The sequence below is a fragment of the Pangasianodon hypophthalmus genome, chromosome 27 (genome assembly GCF_027358585.1).
Source record: "Pangasianodon hypophthalmus isolate fPanHyp1 chromosome 27, fPanHyp1.pri, whole genome shotgun sequence".
NCBI classification, from domain to species: Eukaryota; Metazoa; Chordata; class Actinopteri; order Siluriformes; family Pangasiidae; genus Pangasianodon; species Pangasianodon hypophthalmus.
Genome location: NC_069736.1, coordinates 1,478,410 through 1,500,392, shown reverse-complemented (window position 1 = coordinate 1,500,392; position 21,983 = coordinate 1,478,410). Strand labels below are relative to the sequence as shown.

The following is a 21,983-nucleotide window of genomic DNA, read 5'->3' as shown; positions in this document are numbered from 1 at the left end:
ATCACACACTGATGTGTGTACAAAACACACAATGACCCGTCGCTCCAATCTGACCTTCTAGTAGGAAGTCTAGGGTTTATTAAGACTGTGATTTTACCTGTGGTTTGTGTTAGAGGGAGCTGAAGCTCAGGCCTGACCTCTGGAGTGACAGCAGGCCTCGAGTCTGCGCTCTTTTGTGAAGGACACGGGACAGCAGGCCTTGTGCTCAACTCTATTCTTGGCTCGCTTTAGGCTTTAGCGTCAGCTGAGAATGTCCATACTGTTCATGGCCCTTGTACAGCACTAAAGATATATAACTTGGCAGGACACAGAGTGGACACGCAGGTCATGTGACAGAGACGAGGTCATATAATCCTCACAGTGTCACTGGAATAAAGTTTATTTGAAAATCTCACAGGTTCATTGAGGCTCTACGGATATATAACTCACATGGAGTTATGAGTTTATATAAAAGAGAGAGAGAGAGAGAAAAAAAGCAAACATTTGTAACCCAAGATGTTAATATTTTCCTAGAGGTCGTTGTAAAATAGCTCATAGTTCATAATAATATGAATATAAATATAAATCTATGAATACCCTTGTTATCAGCATACAGGTTTAGACAGTATGCATTTCTGTATCAGGAAAAGAATTTAAAAAGTAAGGACTTTATATAATAAAATTATATACGTATATAGGAAATTATGTATATGAAAAATATAAATAGAATAATTGTAACAGTAGTGTGTACATATATTTTTATGTAGTATGCAAGGGCATGCTGTACAATCTTGTAACATAGTTTTTAATTTAAATTAGATTTAAAAATTAAAAAATAAAAAAGGTTGGCTCTGATAAGCAGAAGTCATAGTGTTGAGTGTATTTACTTATTCATCTGGTCAAAACAAAATGTACAAGTATGTAAATATATATTTTTAAAAAAAAGAAAAATCTGAACGTGTGTAATTGTACACAATGTTCAAACCCTTTCACGCCTACTTGCATACTAGATAGTACGCAGGAATAGAACGCGGCTGCGCGTAACCATGGCGACAGCACCGCACGCGTACTACACTGCGTAGTGCGCTAGTGTGTGTTCGTCAACGTTTGTTCTTTCTCCTCTTATTGTCATTGGCGAAGGAGGACGGGGCGGGAGGGGGAGGGGGAGGGGGAGAGGGAGGAGAGGGGGCGATGACGCCATCGCCTTACGAACCAATGACAATAGGACATACGATGCTCGCGCTGTTTTTTTTTTTCTCGCGAGAACTGAGGGGGAAAAAAAAAAAAAAAAAATCCTTAAGCCTGCGTATAAATCGGCCATTTCGACGGAGCAGGCGAGCGCGCGCCAGTGAGCAGCGGCGGGGAAGTTTAAGAAAAAAAAAAATTAATTAAATAATTTTTAAAAAATAAGTAAAGAAACAAACATCCAAGATGAGCGAGACTGCAATTTCGTTTGCGAAGGATTTCTTGGCCGGAGGAATCGCCGCTGCTATCTCCAAGACAGCCGTCGCTCCCATCGAGAGAGTGAAGCTTCTCCTTCAGGTATGCCCGGCATCTTGTCGGCTCGGTGACCGACTCCTCCGCCAGCATCACCGCCGCCTCCTCCGCCTCTTCCGCCGCCGCCTCCGCCGCCTGCACTCCTCACACCCAATACATTAGTCAGATTTAAAAAAATACATCTTAAGATTATTATTTCTGACACCTTCTTCGCTAGCTAGCTTGCTAACCTTTACGTCAATGCCCTCCAACCTTAGCATTGTTAGCATTGCTAGCATAAATAGCATAGCTTAGCTTAGCATATCTTAGCATAGAATAGCATAGCTTCTCATTCTCTTTCTCATTCAAGAGGGCATGACATTGTGGCGATAGCGATAGCTTGCTAGCTTAAAAACACCACACTAGCATCACATCACTTTGTCTCATTTGTAATCTTTATAATAATATCTAAATATCTAGATATATGTCTTAAAAAAGATAGGTAGTTTTTAATTTTTTAAAAAACTTTGATTCAAGCTGTTAAACCAGGAAGAGAGCGGCGTTATGTAATTGTTCCCTTTCCAGCACACAGGCTTGTGTTAGAGCTTCCATACTGCGTTTAATCAACAAATAAACAAACAAACACAAACAAATAAACAAACAACTCTAGTCTGGAGCTGAAATATAATTTTGTAGGTAAACTTTAAGACGGATTTCCAGCGACAAGGTCGTAGGAAGGAGAGAGTTTCACCCTGACCTCTTGTTCCCTATCTAGGTGCACTACATAGTGTGATAATACAGGTTCATACCTTCTGTATTACAGCACAGTGTTTAATAAAAGCTAACTGAAGCCTTAAAAACAATCACTTGGTTAAAATATATATATATATATATATATATATATATACTCAAGGTTATCATGTTAATGATCCTTAATGTGATGTTGATGATCGGGGTTTGGAGAAACGTCTGAACAGCTGAAGGTGTTTTTATGTTTTCCCGCCTCGAACACACCTGGTTCAGGTATTCAGCTGTAGACTCAGGTGTGTTCGAGCAGCACGGCGCCGAGAAAAACAGGCGCTCTGGTCAAACTGAACGCGAGAAGGTCATGTGATCGGGTGAAGTCGCGCTTCCCGCTCTGCTGTACATGTAAATATTTCAGTAGTACCTACAGAGAAGTGCTGAATATAAGAAAACGATCACGTTTCTTTTGAGTTTATTGATCGATCGGTGTCACAAGGTCGTATGGACAGGAAGTAGTGAAACCTATTTTTCGATCTCTGTCCGCAGGTCCAGCATGCCAGCAAGCAGATCACAGTCGACAAGCAGTACAAGGGCATCGTGGACTGCGTGGTGCGCATCCCTAAGGAGCAGGGCTTCCTGTCGTTCTGGAGAGGCAACCTGGCCAACGTGATCCGGTACTTCCCTACGCAGGCCCTCAACTTCGCCTTCAAGGACAAGTACAAGAAGATCTTCCTGGACGGCGTGGACAAGCACAAGCAGTTCTGGCGCTACTTCGCCGGTAACCTGGCGTCCGGAGGCGCCGCCGGAGCCACCTCGCTCTGCTTCGTCTACCCTCTCGACTTCGCCCGAACCCGTCTGGCCGCCGACGTGGGCAAAGCCGGCGCGGAGAGAGAGTTCACCGGCCTGGGCAACTGCCTGGTCAAGGTGTTCAGGTCCGACGGCCTCAAGGGGCTGTACCAGGGCTTCAACGTGTCCGTGCAGGGAATCATCATCTACAGAGCCGCGTACTTCGGCATCTACGACACCGCCAAGGGTGAGTCACGGATCGCAGGCTGGGTTTCCGTCCCGCTTTGCATCTTATTCACATGTAGGCAAATGGTGGTGGAGGAGAAGGAGGAGGAGGAGGAGCCTTAAAAACACCTCACTACTATTTATCTCTTACACGCAGGTATGCTGCCGGACCCCAAGAACACCCACATCGTGGTGAGCTGGATGATCGCTCAGACCGTAACCGCCGTCGCCGGTCTCGCGTCCTACCCATTCGACACGGTCAGACGTCGCATGATGATGCAGTCCGGCCGCAAAGGAGGTAAAACCGCGCAAACCCTCACCGCTACGTTGCTCCTAATAATCCGACGCATTTAATCCGAATCGGTTTCGAAGCGAGGCGGAGTTTATCCCGAGCGTAGAGCCGAGGTGTCGCTCCTGCAGATCCTCAACCGCTCCGTGTCCTGCGCGATACTTATACACGAACATCCGTCAATTTATTATTTATAGGTGACTCGTATATGCAGAATGCTTAACATGACACTAAAGGGGGAAATATCAATAAAGAAACGGTTGTCATGGATACTGGTAATAAAATTACACGATAAAAGACCAAGATGAAGGCAAACCTGCGTAATAAAGAAATTATTATTATGAATAATTTTTTTTTAACAATCCTAGAGTCACTAAAAATCCCACAATAGTTAAAACTTTAAATGGTTATTGTGTTTATTTTTTTTTTAATTATTTATTTATTTTTAATGTTTGAAGGTAAGTCAGTTTTCCAGACATGTTTTCTCAGCCACTTAATATACTTGAACTTTTATTTTATCATGTTTTACATGTTTCACTTTATTTGTACAAGTAAGAAATTTTTAAAATGTGACTTTTGCAGCTTTAAGAGGGATTTCCTGTTTAGTGCTTAGACTTTAGATTAAAAATATTAACTATAAATCTGTAGATGGATTAAACGTCAGCTGATGGTCCAGTACTTCACTGTGTGATTAATTTTTAGTTCATGAAAAAAAAAAATGCACTTTTTATTTACCTCGATGTCAGTTATGTCCCGTTTGTTTCACTGTTTATGTTCAGCCAATCGCAATCATTTTTCTTTCCAGGCTTTCCTCTGATTGGCTGTCGATCAAATACGACTATCAACGATAACAATTTTTCTGTAATAACAAATAAAACAATAACGTTCGAAGCAGTTAGTCGAATCTGTCGTGTACGTAACTTTTTTTTTTTTTTTGCCGTTGTGTTCGCAGCTGACATCATGTACACCGGCACCATCGACTGCTGGAAGAAGATCGCACGCGACGAAGGATCGAAGGCCTTTTTCAAGGGCGCTTGGTCCAACGTGCTCCGTGGCATGGGAGGCGCCTTCGTTCTCGTCCTGTACGACGAGCTCAAGAAATTCATCTAAACGTCCCCTTCTGGTCCATCATCATTTTTTTTTTTTATATAATGTAAAGTTCACCGACAAAACAAGGAGAAAACTAGAAGAAAAAAAAAAAACGGTTAAACCATGTAACATAAAACCTGTTGTTCTGGCTGGACTCTTCTGCCTTCTCAGTGAGGCGCGAATAGTACTGCTGCTGGTTCTGATTAATACAGAGATGGTGTTTATTTAAATGGTGTGTGTGTGTGTGTGTGTGAGAGAGAGTGTGAGTGAGAGAGCCATTCTCTTAGTCTGTTCATCATTTTTTTTTTCCCTCCCAGTCCCAACCACTCATCCTCACTCCTCATTCCTACATGTGAGAAAGTCCTGAATGTGTTCTCCTTGTTCTCCACTCCGTCAGTTTTTAAATCATGACTTGAATAAATTCAACCTACTGAAAAAAAAAAAACAACAACCTGAATGCCTCTTTCTTTCTCTTTGAAATCATTTTTATTCATATTCATTCAGTGACATAAAGGAATAGCACACATCGTGTCATGCTGTTATAGGAAAAGAATCAGCGACTGTGCGGTGTGACGAAGCCGAGTCACTGTTACTACGTTACTGACGTTGATTATTTTCCTACAACGGTTGTTTATTTGCTAACAGTTGACCCTTTTAAATTTATTTACATTTTCAAACATTTTTAAGCTGTATTCTTTGTGAAGTGTAATATTTGGGAAATCAGAAGCTCAGATCCTGACTTCCTTAACGAATGGTGTGAATTGGGTGAAAATCTGAAAGTCGAATTTTTTGCAAAAAAAAACGGTGTGTTTTTGGGCAAAAAGTTTCTCAGATTTCTGCCAAATTCACACCATTCGTTAAGGAAGTCAAGACTAACGCAGAAGTGCACTTAGTTTCGTTCTGCTTTGTCCGAGCGCTTTAATATGTCTATATATATATATATATATATATCGAGTAAGAGCAACCGTACGTTATAGTAGCTATAAACAGTCGTTCCCTCGTGAGCCTCTGTTTTTTTTCTTTCTTTTATTGCAGTTAATTAGACTGAAAGAACGCAGCTTGTCATGTTACTGAGAAACCTAAAAAAAAAAAAAAGCAGCATCAACTCTGTCCTGAAGATGTCGAAAAAGCTAAAAATTTACAGCTTTACTCTTACAAAGCTCTGACACTGGAGACTCCTTCCATAAACGCTAAAACATGAGCGTATTAATGATTACACTCGTTTCTTTTTTTATTTAAATCTGTTTTCGTGGCGCGTCCGCTGTTCAAGTCCGTGTAAGTTTGCTGTTACTATAGAAACCGTAACGGTTTAGAGCGAGCACTTTAATATAAACCCATGATTTGCATTACTGTAAGTGAAGCAACTCTTTCTGACCAATCGGATTCGAGAATTCGGCTGCGTCGTGGGAATTCTGGGATTGCTTTCACATAAAAGTGTGCTTTAATAAATACAAGCTTGTGATATTATATATGGCAGATTGTAGTGGTATAATAGGAATAAAACACGTGCTGTTAAAGGAAATAATCAGCTCCTGGGTGGTAACAGAAACTCCGCTTCATTACACCATCCTGCTGTTAATTATTTACCTGAAACAGCACAACACACAGTGGTTTATTACTTGTATAGTTTCTGTAATATCACAGACAATCATTGCTGCCTACCAAGTGGAGCAGAATTTATCTCATTAAACTCCAACGCTACCCAAAAACAGTCTCTTTATGGTTTTATAGTTGTGTTTTAAAGCATCAGAATTCTCTGTGGTGAATATTGTGACGTGTTTGTGGTGATTGGACCAAAGCGACGCCGGATTTTCTTCATTAAGGTGCGCTTCCTGGCATCAGAGAGCCTTTAAATCTCCCTGGAATTCAGATTTACTACGAGCCCGGCCCACGTGACGTCAACGTTTCAGCACGCGGTGAGTAATAGTGGAATCGTAGAGTCTCTTATTGAGTGAAACCATTCATATAAATTACGCTCACGCTGCTCGCTGGACTCGTTCCACGGTTTCTGGTTGCGTGAAGTGGATTTACTCTCAGCTCACCGCTGCTATATTTAACCCTCGTTATGTCCTGCTCAGGCCTGATGACGCTTCCCTCGAGTGCTCACACCACCGCCTGGAGTCCTCGCCGTAATTCCTGCATGTGCGTGTGTGTGTGTGTGTGTGTGTGTGTGTTTCCGGCGATAATGTCTGCAGAAGATCCACAGCTTTAGACTTCAGTCCTCCTCCTCCTCCTCCTCCTTCACCTGCTGCTACTAATCCCTTACTGTTTGTGCACATGAGATATAGTGCAAGTGAGAAATGATTTCTACATCATTAGGACACTTTCACTGTTTGTTTTAAACCCATCCCTGATTCTGATAAAATTCCGATACTCGAACTGTGCGTGCTGATGACACATTTTATCTGTCTGTATCTCCTGCTCAGGCTCGTTGACTCTGATCCACACCTCAGGCTACACCTCAGGTAAACTCTGAGTCATCCTCATCTGATGCTAATCTTCTGTTTTATGTGTTTTGGGTTGGGTTTTGGGCCGCGCCCGATGTTATATGCAAATGAGCGTTAAAGCAGCAGTTGCGCAATTTCAAATTTACCATAAATGATGCTGCGTCTTTTTTTTGACTCGGTGTTCACACCAGAAGGCGACAAAGCACTACACATGATTGTTCATTTTCTATGCACGTGTGTGACAAGATGCCACGATTTCAGCGAGAAAGCGACTTTCAAATTCAGATTTTCTTCATTTTATGCAAATTAAATGTGCACTCTAAAGTGACAGATCTTAATGATTGTCTCAAATGATTCCTTCGACCAATCCTATGGCACGTGTGGTCCAAGGTTTCTTCAGTTCCCTGCTTGCAAATTTAGTTCCAACCTGCAATTAGCTTGATGCACAAAAATAGAAGAATAGCTTCTAACCGTGGTTTCGTCTTATCCTGTCATATATGCCTTCTTGTTAAATGTGTATAGAGATGTTACGAATAAAAATAAAGTGTGGAAGAAAGTAGCAGAGATCGTCGGTGCTTCTGGAGAGCGTATGTAGCTATTACGTAGCGGATCATGTAACGTAAATCAAACAACCAATCTTAACACCGATTTCTGTTATTTAATTTGAATCTATAGCTTCATTAGAGCACCCCCTTGTGGCGAGTCTTAAATCCAGTTACAGTGCAAGTTTCTGTCCTCCAAATTGGAAAATATAAGCCCCTCCATCTTACAATTCATATTTCAAAAGTGAAATTTTGCTAAATTACTTTAATCTGATCAAGAAATCGTAGCTCGTTTAAGGCATTAAAGCAGATTTTTGAGTTCCTATTAGTAGAAGCTTTACGATCACCAAATACAGGAGGATAACTGAAGAGGTCTTTTTTTATTTGAAGTTTTTTTTTCAGCACTTTTAGGTCTTTTTAGTGCTATTCATGGTAAATAACAATAGCCTAAGTTCTACAAGCACCAACCAAACAGCTATTTTGTGTATATTTGTAAAACATCTAGCCAATTTTATGACGAGCATCAAATTTTCCGACCACAAGCAGTTCAGAAAGCAGGTTTTTGAGGTGTTACACATCTAAAAATGTTACATATGAAATATATAAATACTGCGGTATTTAATTATCGTCCTGTGACTGGATCGTATTGTCACACCCTAGCTTGACAGTATCTTGGGGAAAAATAATCCCTATGTGTGTGTGTCTGTGTATATATACTGTATATATATATATATATATATATATATATATATATATATATATATATGTGTGTGTGTGTGTGTGTGTGTGTGTGTGTGTGTGTGTGTGTGTGGAGCCATCGGATCTGTTTTATGTAGCACAGGAACTGACTCTGCGCTAATATTTACACAGGCTGAGATGGTGAGAGATGCCAGAAATGCCTCACTCCTCTCAGCTCATGAGTGTGTGACACAAGATCTCCACCACACACACCATGTTCTACATTCACTGCAAATGCCACACATACACACACACACACACACACACACACACACTCACACACATACACACACAGCACTACTCTCAGTAACTTTTTTGGCATCTATGTGCTAATTTATTCCTCTGGCTTTCTGACAAGGAGATAATTACAGAAAAAGGAAAAAGCCACTGTCACATTATCACGCTTTAGAGACTGAATCGAGTTCTGAATAATCTTCCTATTACTGCCTTAATATCACAATTACAGGGTAAAAATACATCAAAATTTATAATAATTATTTTAGTCTCCTTTTCTTCCACCAGGAAAAGGTAAGTAGTGAGAGAAACAAGCAGTGGAGAGTTTAAAGAAATTACACAGCACTTGAAATGAGTTTATTTAATCAAGTTGGAAAAAGTGATGGGTTAGAGTTATATTAGAGTTATGTTAGGGTTAGGTTTAAGATTACATTAGAGTTACACCAGAGGTACACTAGAGTTACATTAGAGGTACATTAGAGTTACACTAGAGGTACACACAGTTTTACACTAGAGTTACACCAGAAGTACACTAGAGTTACATTAGAGTTACATTAGAGTTACAATAGAGGTACACTAGAGTTACATTAGAGGTACATTAGAGTTACACTAGAGGTACACTATAATTACATTACAGTGACACTATAGGTACATTAGGGTTACACTAGAGGTGCACACAGTTTTACACTAGAGTTACACCAGAAGTACACTAGAGTTACATTAGAGTTACACTAGAGGTACACTAGAGTTACATTAGAGTTACATTAGAGTTACAATAGAGGTACACTAGAGTTACATTAGAGTTACATTAGAGTTATATTAGGGTTACACTAGAGGTACACTAGAGTTACATTACAGTGACACTATAGGTACATTAGGGTTACACTAGAGGTTCACACAGTTTTACACTAGAGTTACACCAGAGGTAGACTAGAGTTACATTAGAGTTACATTAGAGTTACACTAGAGGTACACTAGAGTTACATTAGAGTTACATTAGGGTTACACTAGAGGTACACTAGAGTTACATTAGAGTTACACTAGAGGTACACTAGAGATACACTAGAGTTACATTAGAGGTACACTAGAGTTACATTAGAGTTACATTAGAGTTACACTAGAGGTACACTAGAGTTACATTAGAATTACATTAGAGTTACACTAGAGGTACACTAGAGTTACATTAGAGTTACATTAGAGTTACACTAGAGGTACACTAGAGTTACATTAGAGTTACATTAGGGTTACACTAGAGGTACACTAGAGGTACACTAGAGTTACATTAGAGTTACATTAGGGTTACACTAGAGGTACACTAGAGTTACATTAGAGTTACATTAGGGTTACACTAGAGGTACACTAGAGTTACATTAGAGTTACACTAGAGGTACACTAGAGTTACATTAGAGTTACATTAGAGTTACACTAGAGGTACACTAGAGTTACATTAGGGTTACACTAGAGGTACACTAGAGGTACACTAGAGTTACATTAGAGTTACACTAGAGGTACACTAGAGTTACATTAGAGTTACATTAGGGTTACACTAGAGGTACACTATAATTACATTACGGTGACACTATAGGTACATTAGGGTTACACTAGAGGTGCACACAGTTTTACACTAGAGTTCCATTACAGTTAGATTATAGGTACACTAGATTTACACTAGTGCTACAGTAGTTAAACTAGAGTTACACTAGAAGTACATTAGGGTTACACTATAGGTATACTAGATTTACGCTGGGGTTACACTAGAGTTACATAACAATTACATAATGTAACGTTCTCCGATTTTCACCAAATTCGCACTGTGCATTAGGGAGGCCAAGACGAATACATGCGAAAAAATCAACATTCTGAGATTTTCGCATCTTGCATTGAGAAGGTCCAGATGAACACAGGAGTGCACTTAATTTCATCCTGTCATGCTCCTGAGCTGAGATCTGAGATAACTAAGGTTAGAGTTAGGGTTAAACTAGAGTTAAGGTTAGGGTTACACTAGGGTTGACTGTGGTTAGAGTTAGGGATAAACTAGGGTTAAAATTAAAGTTATACCAAGGGTAGAGTTAGGGTTTCACTACAGTGTGAGTTAGGGTTAAACTAGGGTTAGATTTAGGGTTACTTTTTTGTTTTATTAATAAAAGAGAGGAAAAAAGAGAGGCTGGTGAGGGAACGACTGTTTATAGCTGCTATAACGCAAGTTCGCTCCCTCTCTATACACTGACATCCCTAAGTGCTCAGATCTCGGCTCGGGAGCGTGACAAGACCAAACTAAGTGCACTCCTGTGTTCGTCTTGACCTCCTTAACGTACAGTGTGAATTTGGTGAAAATCTGAGAACGTTGAATTTTTCACCCAAAAAAATGGTAAGGGGTTAGCCTTTGTGTTTTTTTGAGTGAAAAAATCATCGTTCTCCGATTTTCACCAGATTCCTACCGTGCGTTAGGGAGGCCAAGACGAACACAGGAGTGCACTTAGTTTCTTCCTGTCACGCTCCTGAGCTGAGATCTGAGCCTCCAGTTTTCAACATACTTCACTCAGTAAATGATACAGGTTTGTGAAGCAGAATTTAAACATTTTAATGACCGATATCAGTTAAAGTACACGTGTAGTGCATGAAAAATATAGTACATAAAATTAGATTTAGGATTACACTAGTGTTAGTTTTAGGATTATACTTGAGCTCCACTAGGGCTGTGCTCGGGTTAGATTTAGGGTAAGAGGTTAGTTACACTAGGATTAAAGTTAGGGTTAGACTAGAGTTACACTAGTGTTAGAGTTAGGGTTACACTAAAGTTACACTAGGGTTAGAGTTAGGGTTACACTAACATTAAACTAGGGCTAGAGTTAGGGTTACACTAAAGTTACACTAGGGTTAGAGTTAGGGTTACACTAACATTAAACTAGGGCTAGAGTTAGGGTTACACTAAAGTTACACTAGGGTTAGAGTTAGAGTTACACTAACATTAAACTAGGGCTAGAGTTAGGGTTACACTAAAGTTACACTAGGGTTAGAGTTAGAGTTACACTAAAGTTACACTAGGGTTAGAGTTAGAGTTACACTAACATTAAACTAGGGCTAGAGTTAGGGTTACACTAAAGTTACACTAGGGTTAGAGTTAGAGTTACACTAACATTAAACTAGGGCTAGAGTTAGGGTTACACTAAAGTTACACTAGGGTTAGAGTTAGGGTTACACTAACATTAAACTAGGGCTAGAGTTAGGGTTACACTAAAGTTACACTAGGGTTAGAGTTAGAGTTACACTAAAGTTACACTAGGGTTAGAGTTAGGGTTACACTATCATTACACTAGGGTTAGAGTTACACTAAAGTTACACTAGGGTTAGAGTTAGGGTTACACTATCATTACACTAGGGTTAGAGTTAGGGTTACACTAATGTTACACTAGGGTTAGAGTTAGGGTTACACTATCATTACATTAGGGTTGGAGTTACACTAAAGTTACACTAGGGTTAGAGTTAGGGTTACACTATCATTACACTAGGGTTAGAGTTACACTAAAGTTACACTAGGGCTAGAGTTAGGGTTACACTATCATTACACTAGGGTTAGAGTTAGGGTTACACTAATGTTACACTAGGGTTAGAGTTAGGGTTACACTAAAGTTACACTAGGGTTAGAGTTACACTAAAGTTACACTAGGGTTAGAGTTACACTAAAGTTACACTAGGGTTAGAGTTAGGGTTACACTAATGTTACACTAGGGTTGGAGTTAGGGTTACACTAACATTAAACTAGGGCTAGAGTTAGGGTTACACTAGAGTTACACTAGGGTTAGAGTTAGGGTTACACTAATGTTACACTAGGGTTGGAGTTAGGGTTACACTAACATTAAACTAGGGCTAGAGTTAGGGTTACACTAGAGTTACACTAGGGTTAGAGTTAGGGTTACACTAAAGTTACACTAGGGTTAGAGTTAGGGTTACACTAAAGTTACACTAGGGTTAGAGTTAGGGTTACACTAAAGTTACACTAGGGTTAGAGTTAGGGTTACACTAATGTTACACTAGGGTTGGAGTTAGGGTTACACTAATGTTACACTAGGGTTAGAGTTAGGGTTACACTAGAGTTACACTAGGGTTGGAGTTACAAAAGGGTTACACTAGGATTAGGGTTAAACTAGAGTTACACTAGAGTTAGAGTTAGGGTTACACTATAGTTACACAAAGGTTAGAGTTAGGGTTACAGTAGCGTTACGTTAGGGTTACAGTAACGTTACACTAGGGTTAGAGTTACTCTAATGTTACACTAGGGTTAGAGTTATACTAAAGTTACAGTATGGTTAACTAAACTTCAGTGTTAGGCTGTACACAATAAGTCAGACACAGATTGTGAACATTTCAAATCAAATATTAAATTTATTGAACAGCTTCATTTCATACATCATTCTTAATAAAAAGAAATTCTGAAATCTTGCTACATTCTCTTTATATCTCAACTTATGAATATTATTCAAGATGCATATAACAGAACGTTGATTAGAACGGTAACTGGGACTCGACTAAAGGAAGTTCGCTGAGGCCGCATTAATAAATTATTGGAACACCGTCGACATCAGGAGCGTGAGAAACAGAACAGGTGTGACAGCCATCTTGGGATCAGCTGCTGCGTTGCTGCCTCCAGCTACTGCAGAGAAAAGGGTTAAAGGTTAAAGTTCACAAGCCAGGAGAACACAAAGAGTTGTTTTAGATTTTAACCAGTACTTTTAGTGCCAAGTGCTTGTAAAAATAGCAGGATGTCTTTACTCTTTAAAATTAAAGTTTCATGACTGTGTAAAACGTATACCCTTCTATTAAAGCACTCATTCTATTATCGTTTCTATAGTAACAGCTCCTTCACAGGAACTTGTACAGCGAACTTGAACACTCGACATAAACAGATTAAAAAATGTGTGTAAACACTGATACAGTGACATTTTCTGTAAGGAAATGTTTATTTAACATTTATGGAAGGAGTCTCCAGTGTCAGAGGTAAAGCTGCAACTAAGTTTTCTGACGTCTTCAGGATGGAGAAGTTTACGCTTTTTTTGGTTCTTCGTTAATGTGACAAGCTGCATTTTTTTTGTCTCGTTAATAAAAAAAAGAGAGGCTGGTGAGGGAACGACTGTTTATAGCTGCTGTAACACAAGTTCTCTCCCTCTCTATACACTGACATGCTAAAGTGCACTCAGTTTCATCCTGTCACGCTCCTGAGCTGAGATCTGAGCCTCCAGTGTACAATATACTTCACCCAATAAACGATACAGGTTTGGGACTAAACATTTAAACATTTTAAAGATCGATATCAGCTAAAGTACACGTGTAGTGCATGAAAATATAAAATATGGAAATAAAATAAAACGCTACTCTGTAAAATTAAAGTCCTTCATTGTAAAATGCTTTTAATTTACGCCCTGGAAATTTCCTAATTAAATTAAAATGTAATATAAAGTGTAACACTTTATCATCATGACTAAATCTCACCTCCGGTCAGTGCTGCTGATCTGAGGTTTACCCAGAATGTGGTTCTGTTTGAGACTACAGTGGCCCTGAAGGACAAAAAGCACAAGCATTAAATCAAATATTTAAATAAAATAGCAGTATTCATTAACACAAATGTTACAATTAGTACTATAATATTTTATAAATAAGATTTATAACAACAGTAATATTTAGTAACAGCAAAAAAATGGAATAGAATTGGGTTAAGGTTGTACTAGACATATAAAACAGTACAGTAGGTGCCATTACTTTTGCACAGTCACACACACACTGTACAGAGGTGCATGTGTCTATGTTAACAGCTGTTTATTGTGTATTTATTTTTCTGTGTGTTTTGTACTGTATGTATATAAATGTGTATTTATTTTTTTGTGTCATCTTGTATTGTTTATTATTCGTGCCATCAGGTCGATGTTGTCTTATTTTAATCTAAATCTGCAAAGAAAAGCCACAAGTCTCACAGGAAATCATTTATTATTTAATTATTGATTATTAATTATTAACGCTGAAGTTTTAGGACTTTCAGGTCTCTTACGTGATGTAGGCGGTTTGGAGGGAAGCTGGAGGATTCCAGGTGTAGGTGGTATCATTGTTCTTACTGTTTCTGTTGGAGTGTGTGATGGCACTTTGGTCTCTTCCTGAGCACTACAACACACACACACACACACACACACACACACACACACACACACCACGAACAGATTGTGTAACGAAATAAAGTGTAAAGCTGTGATCTATACCACTCTATTAATGTACTCATTCTTATTATCATTTCTACAGTAACTCATTCACAGGAACTTGTACAGCAAACACTCCACATAAACGGATTAAAAAGACGTGTGTAATCACTGACATGGTGATGTTTATTTAACATTTATGGAAGGAGTCTCCAGTGTCAGAGGTAAAGCTGTAACTAGGTTTTCCAACATCTTCAGGACAGAGGAGTTTACGCATCGTTTTACGGTTCTTCGGTGATGTGACAAGCTGCGTTTTTTGTTTTATTAATAAAAGAGAGGAAAAAAGAGAGGCTGTTGAGGGAACGACTGTTTATAGCTGCTATAACGCAAGCTCTCTCCCTCTCTATACACTGACATCACTAAGTGCTCAGATCTCGGCTCTGGAGCGTGACAAGACCAAACTAAGTGCACTCCTGTGTTCGTCTTGACCTCCTTAACGTACAGTGTGAATTTGGTGAAAATCTGAGAACGTTGAATTTTTCACCCAAAAAATGGTAAGGGGTTAGCCTTTGTGTTTTTTTGAGTGAAAAAATCATCGTTCTCCGATTTTCACCAGATTCCTACCGTGCGTTAAGGAGGCCAAGACGAACACAGGAGTGCACTTAGTTTCTTCCTGTCACGCTCCTGAGCTGAGATCTGAGCCTCCAGTTTTCAACATACTTCACTCAGTAAATGATGCAGGTTTGGGAAGCAGAATTTAAACATTTTAATCATAAATAGGAATTAAAGTTCACGTGTAGTGCATGAAAATATAAAATATGGAAATAAAATCTAACAGGAGAGGGACATGTCCATGCAGCCTTTATAAAGGGTCTGTGGTAAGTAGAGAATAAATATATTCAATAGCTATTTCATGCAAGTCCTTAAATTAAACATCTTGCACAATATTAATCACGAATGTATTCAGTTCATTTTACACCTTAGTGTTTTTGTGCTGTAAATGTGAAGTGTGTGTAATCACCGCTAAGTGCTGGGTGTTGGGTGGTGGAACACCCCAGGTCCCCACCGCTTCGGTGTTGGAGCCCGATCGAGCCTGCAGGAGCAAACCGGCGTACACCGGGCCCTGAATCCTCACTGACACACACACACACACACACACACACACAAACGCCATATTAACACCCCACAAACACTTTACTCCAAAATGTCCACAGTGCACTCTTAGTGGTCTCCATTGTGGCATCATGTATGTCCAAATCATCAAAAGTCTCCTCAGAAGAAATTGTCTGACTGAGTAACACAAAATAATAAACAATTTCAATTTCAGGATTTTAAGAAAGAAAGAAAGAAAGAAAGAAAGAAAGAAAGAAAGTGCAGGACTAGATTTATCCTTAATCCTGATTTACTATGAGCACCTAAACATTTTTCAGGATTTATGACATAATCTTTCATTGTTTTTTCTCCATTTTTAAAAAAAAAAAAATGAACATGCAGACTAAATAAAACAAGTACAGGTTAATTGTGTCTTGCAGGACATCAAGTCACATGACCTTTTCATCACAGAGGAGAGAATTAGAGAGTCAGAGAATTTTAATGTTGTAAAAATTCATCTCTATAAAGAAAACAGAGAGAACAACTGAAATAGTCAACAGAAGTCGTTTATTATTAATAAACAAATAAATTTTGTTTTATATTAAAAATTATGAGTGACTTAATTAGTGTCCTGAAATATCACCTACAGTGTGTGTGTGTGTGTGTGTGTGTGTGTGTGTGTGTGTATGTATGTATTGGGTTGAGGTAAGTGTAATGGCAGGTTATGGCCAGCAGGTGGAGCAGGTGATTTACTAAGAGCCAACACTTCACTGTTTTCTAAATATTTTTAGGTGCAGCACTTCAGTGGAATGGCTAAAATAATAACCACTTAATCATCGAACATTCATTTTTCATTTTCAGCCATTTTAGGAACAAAATAATTTTACTGAACTTTTTAATATCTGCACATTTTTTTACGTTGTGTTACACACTTTGCGAAGTGACTTTGGGTGTTAGAAAGGTGCTATTATAAATTGAACAAATAAATAAAATAGTTTAGTGATTTATTATTTTAAAATCATCAACAACAAAAAAACAGGCACTTTTTTTTTTGTTAGATTTTACATTAAATCTTTCTGTATTCGCTTTAGTCGCATTTAGCGTCTTGCACATTACAAACACAAATAAACAAATAGGTAAATCATTATTAATGCGAATTCAAACCAATAAATTAAAATAAAACGCAAAAATAACTTTAAAATTAAATAAATAATTAAAAGATTAAAAGAAAGTTAAATGAAATCATACAAATTTACAGACTAATTTTGTCTAATTAATTATCTGATTTGAAATCCAAAATTTTATTTGATTACTCTTAAAAAAAAAAATTAAAAAAAACCCTGAGAAATATTTAAAAAAAAATACATAATCTTAATTAAAATATAATTAATTATTTATCACTATCAGAGTAAAAACTGTAACAGAAACATGAAAATGAGTTTTAAACGATGAGGATTGTACATTTCCTGTGTGTGTGTGTGTGTGTGTGTGTGTGTTATGGTGAGTAACTTATAAATATTTTTCTAAAAAATAAAATAAATAAATAATTAAATAAATAAAACCAAAAAAGAAACTGTAGTGTCATTACAGTAACAATAATCCGTTTCTGTACATTTATATATTTTTGTAAAGAATATATTCCGCATGTTCTTCAGACACAGAAACAGTCGAGTTCGCTTGTCTGAGTAACTCGAGAGATATTTAAAGCACAAGACTTCCAAAAAAAAAAAAAAAAAAAAACCCCAACCTCCTGCCGTCTCTGAGCTCACTGGAGGTTTCCTAATCCGTTTCTTTACCCTCTCTAATGTTATCATGAATCACTTATGAAGCATTATAAGCTCTTCCCCTTCCTCATGGGCGCTAACGCTAACGCTAACTGCCTCTATAGGCTGCATCATATTACGCCTTTAACATCAACCTCCATTTTAAACATCTGCACCCTGTAAAACTCGGCGTCCATTTCCAAATTCTCCTCCTCACTTCCATCAGCAATTCATCGCTCCATCGCTTTATCCCTCCATCCATCACGTCGGACCTCTCGCCTCCTCCTCCTCCCTGCAGACCTTCTCGCTTCTCCTTCATCTGTTCTTTTTTATCCCTCTCACAAAGAACCGTCGTTTAGTCTAGTCTATCAGTTCCTCTATCCTTCCATCCATCAAATATCCACCATCGTGTTCACCAACTCCTTCCATTTCTACTGCTCCTTTTCCATCCCTCCATCCAACCCTGTCATACTGTTCACTATCCCTCCATCAAACATCATCTACCAGCTTATTCACCATTCATCCATCTCTACCTGCTCACCATCTCTCCATCCATCCATAACTTTATCCATCCCCATCAGCTCACCATCTCTCTATCCATCCATTTCTGCTTACTATCTTTTAATTCATCTAAACTCCTCTACCTGCCCACCATCTCTCCATCCATCCATCTCTACCTGCTCACCATCATTCCATCCTTTCATCTCTACCTGCTCACCATCTCTCCATCCATCCATCTCTACCTGCCCACCATTTCTCTGTCCATCCATCTCTACCTGCTCACCATCTCTCCATCCATCCATCTCTACCTGCTCACCATCTCTCCGTCCATCCATCTCTACCTGCTCACCATCATTCCATCCATTCATCTCTACCTGCTCACCATCATTCCATCCATTCATCTCTACCTGCTCACCATCATTCCATCCGTTCATCTCTACCTGCTCACCATAATTCCATCCGTCCATCTCTACCTGCTCACCATCATTCCATCCGTTCATCTCTACCTGCTCACCATCATTCCATCCATTCATCTCTACCTGCTCACCATCATTCCATCCATTCATCTCTACCTGCTCACCATCATTCCATCCATCCATCTCTACCTGCTCACCATCATTCCATCCGTCCATCTCTACCTGCTCACCATCATTCCATCCGTCCATCTCTACCTGCTCACCATCATTCCATCCATTCATCTCTACCTGCTCACCATCATTCCATCCATTCATCTCTACCTGCTCACCATCATTCCATCCATTCATCTCTACCTGCTCACCATCATTCCATCCATCCATCTCTACCTGCTCACCATCATTCCATCCGTTCATCTCTACCTGCTCACCATAATTCCATCCGTCCATCTCTACCTGCTCACCATCTCTCCATCCATCCATCTCTACCTACTCACCATCATTCCATCCATCTCTCCATCCATCTCTACCTGCTCAATATCTCTCGATCTATCCATCCATGTCTGCTCGCTACCTTTTTATACATCTGTTCTCCTCTACCAGCTCTCAATCTCACCATCCGTCAAACACCTACCAACTGGTTCACCATCTCTCAATTCACACTCTTCTCTTATGCTCACTATCCAGTCCTCCATCCACCCCTGTCGACCTGTTCTCAATCCCTCCATCCATCCTCCTCTACTTGCTCACTAATTCTCTCTTCCATCTAAAATGTTTTACCAGCCTGTTCACCATCCCTCCATCCCACCATCTTTCCTTCTCTACTGGCTGGTCTGCTTGCTATCTTTTTATTCATCTAACCTCCTCTTGCCCTGGTCATGATGTATCCATCCCTCCCTCCATCCATCCTTCACTACTGCTTCGTACTCAGGACTCCATCAGTGAACAGTGGATAGATTTTAACCAACCGGACTTCTTGCAAAAACTGTGATGAATTTCCTGGTTGCACAATTGCACTGTTTGTCCATATAGTACACAATAATAGAAGGGATTTATTTATAATCGCACTATCCGTTGCACCCAGATGAGGATGGTTCCCTTCTGAGCCTGGTTCCTCTCAAGGTTTCTTCCTCATACCATCTCGGGGAGTTTTTCCTCACCACCGTCACCTCTGGCTCGCTCATTAGGGATAAATTCACATATTTACAATATATTTTTGTGAATCCATTTATTTCTGTAAAGCTGCTTTGTGACAATGTCCATTGTTAAAAGCGCTATAAAAAATAAAATTGAATTGAATTGAACTACTGGTCAGTGCATTAGCTATCCCTCCATCCAACCCTCTTCTATCAGCTCATAATCCATCCATTCATCCAATTGTTCTCAACCTGTTCCATCCATTCTCAGCCAGTGCCCTCATTCCTTCCCTCCATCCATCCAACCATCCATCCATCCATCCATCCTCCTCAGCCAGCTCACCATTTCTCCCTGCTCCTGAAGCATCCCTTCATTTATATGCTCGCTATTCTTCAACAAAGCCATCCTTCCATCCATCCATCCATCCATCCATCCATCTATCCTCTACCAATAAAGGATTCTTTCTAAAAAATGTTCTATTTGGAACACTTTTGTGACACAATCCTTTAAGAGTTTCTCTTTTTTAACAACCAGGAAATGTCACATTTCCTGTATAACTTCACTGATAAGTTCTCCTTTTACATCACTGAGAACGTCTCACAGGATTTTTTTTAGAGGTTCAATAAATAAATCAAATCAAATCGTTGCATTTGAGATTACCTTTGATTGCCTGATTGGTGCTGAAGGTGGTGTTGCTGACTACGATGGTGTAAGGAGAGGGGCTCGACTGCGGCGGGACGTTGTGTCCCGGGGTCATGTCCACACACCTGCCGGCCGGAGCTCCGGTTTCATATCCCGTTACAGCGGTCCAAACCTGGAGCCAAAAAGCGACAAAAAGCACGACCCGCATGTCAACAGAGAACCGAGGAGCACAGACGAGAAGATGTGTCCCAGACCAGACGGGGAGAGAGACTGAGTCCTGAAAGAAAGGACAGCTTTTAGAAGAAACTTTGTGCTGAGTCACAGTGGCATGGAGAAAAAACCCACAAAAAAAACCCTCCCCTTTTTTCTTTCATCATGCTTGGCGCGTCTGGCCTTCATGAAGTATTCATGGTGATTCAGGTGAGGCTGTGTTTCCCAGAAATGCCCCTTCTCTCTCTCTCACACACACACACACACACACACAATCGTATACTGATGACAGACATACAAGGAACTTCTTCACGCTGATGACAATTAATCCACCAAAAACATGGTGTCTCGTTTGTTTTTCAGACAACAGAGCTGTTCATATTTACTTCCTCCTCAACACGTTTATCAATGATCTATTGTTTAATATTTCAAAAACACTGGAATGCTGTTGAATTGTGGAATCTGTCTGGTCAGAAGGTGTTGATTAAACTTCTATGACAGTGTTGCAGCTGCAGATCACAGGTTTATATTAATGCACTATACTGTACACAAGGACAGTTCCAACACACTTAGTGCTCAGATCTCAGCTCGGGAGCGTGACGGGACGAAACTAAGTGCACTCCTGCCTTCATCTTGACCTCCTTAACACACAGGGTGAATCTGGTGAAAATCCAAGAACATAAAATTTTTTGCTTAAAAAAAAAAAAAAAGGTATTTGCCTTTGTCTTTTTTTTTGGGTGGAAAAACCAACATTCTCAGATTTTCACCAAATTCACACGGTATGTTAAGGAGGTCAAGACGAACGCAGGAGTGCACTTAGTTTCGTCCCGTCACGCTCCCGAGCTGAGATCTGAGCCTCCCATTTATCACATTTTGGGGTGCACAAACTTAAAACACGATAAAGTGCATGAGTTTGGATGGAAAATAACAGGAAAGTTACTAATATTAATAATAAGTCTATGATAGGTGAAGAGTAAATATATTAAAAGGTTATTTTATGCAAGTGCTTGAATGAATTTATTAATGAACTGTTTATAGCTGCTATAACGCCAGCGAGAACTCGATAACTATAAACTATAAACAAATACAATGCATGTTGTTCTTTAATAAATTTAAAAATTGTAATTGTTGGCATCTTGAACTACAACATAGTGTGTGTAATTTAATTTAAATCATGTATACATCCAAAACAAAACCTTCTACAAGCCTGAATAGCTTTCTTTCTAGTCACATGTTGAATTGTTTATTGTAGTTCTGAGCCTCGAGCGCTGATATACCTGCTGTTATCTAAGATAACTACATCCTTCTGTTTTAATCCAGATCTAAATCAGATCAGAAGATCGGCAATGCGTTCAGTGAAGTATAAAGAAAAGGCTCTGCTTTACTTCCGTTCTTGGTTAACGAACAAGACGTCGAGGTGGTAAACAGACAAGGTGTTGGGAAATGCATCTGACCTCTGATATGACATCAACCATATTTCCATGTTCCACACAG

The 21,983-nt window shown here is 39.4% G+C and overlaps 2 protein-coding genes across 2 annotated transcripts; one reads left to right on the top strand and one right to left on the bottom strand.

The window, feature by feature from the left end:
* Positions 1–1,284: 1,284 nt before the first annotated feature.
* On the top strand, positions 1,285–5,033 carry si:dkey-251i10.1 (uncharacterized protein LOC100038774 homolog). Its single transcript, XM_026922218.3, has 4 exons — positions 1,285–1,521; positions 2,746–3,232; positions 3,368–3,508; positions 4,452–5,033. Exons 1-4 carry the CDS (start codon positions 1,411–1,413, stop codon positions 4,607–4,609), a joined length of 897 nt encoding a protein of 298 aa, XP_026778019.2. The 5' UTR covers positions 1,285–1,410; the 3' UTR covers positions 4,610–5,033.
* A 7,870-nt stretch (positions 5,034–12,903) lies between these two features.
* On the bottom strand, positions 12,904–20,665 carry si:dkey-251i10.2 (uncharacterized protein LOC562682 homolog). Its single transcript, XM_026921970.3, has 5 exons — positions 20,298–20,665; positions 15,753–15,865; positions 14,590–14,699; positions 14,037–14,101; positions 12,904–13,200 (listed from the first exon to the last, which is right to left on the bottom strand). The coding sequence occupies exons 1-5, from the start codon at positions 20,485–20,487 to the stop codon at positions 13,109–13,111; spliced, it is 570 nt and encodes a 189-aa protein (XP_026777771.3). The 5' UTR covers positions 20,488–20,665; the 3' UTR covers positions 12,904–13,108.
* Positions 20,666–21,983: the final 1,318 nt, after the last annotated feature.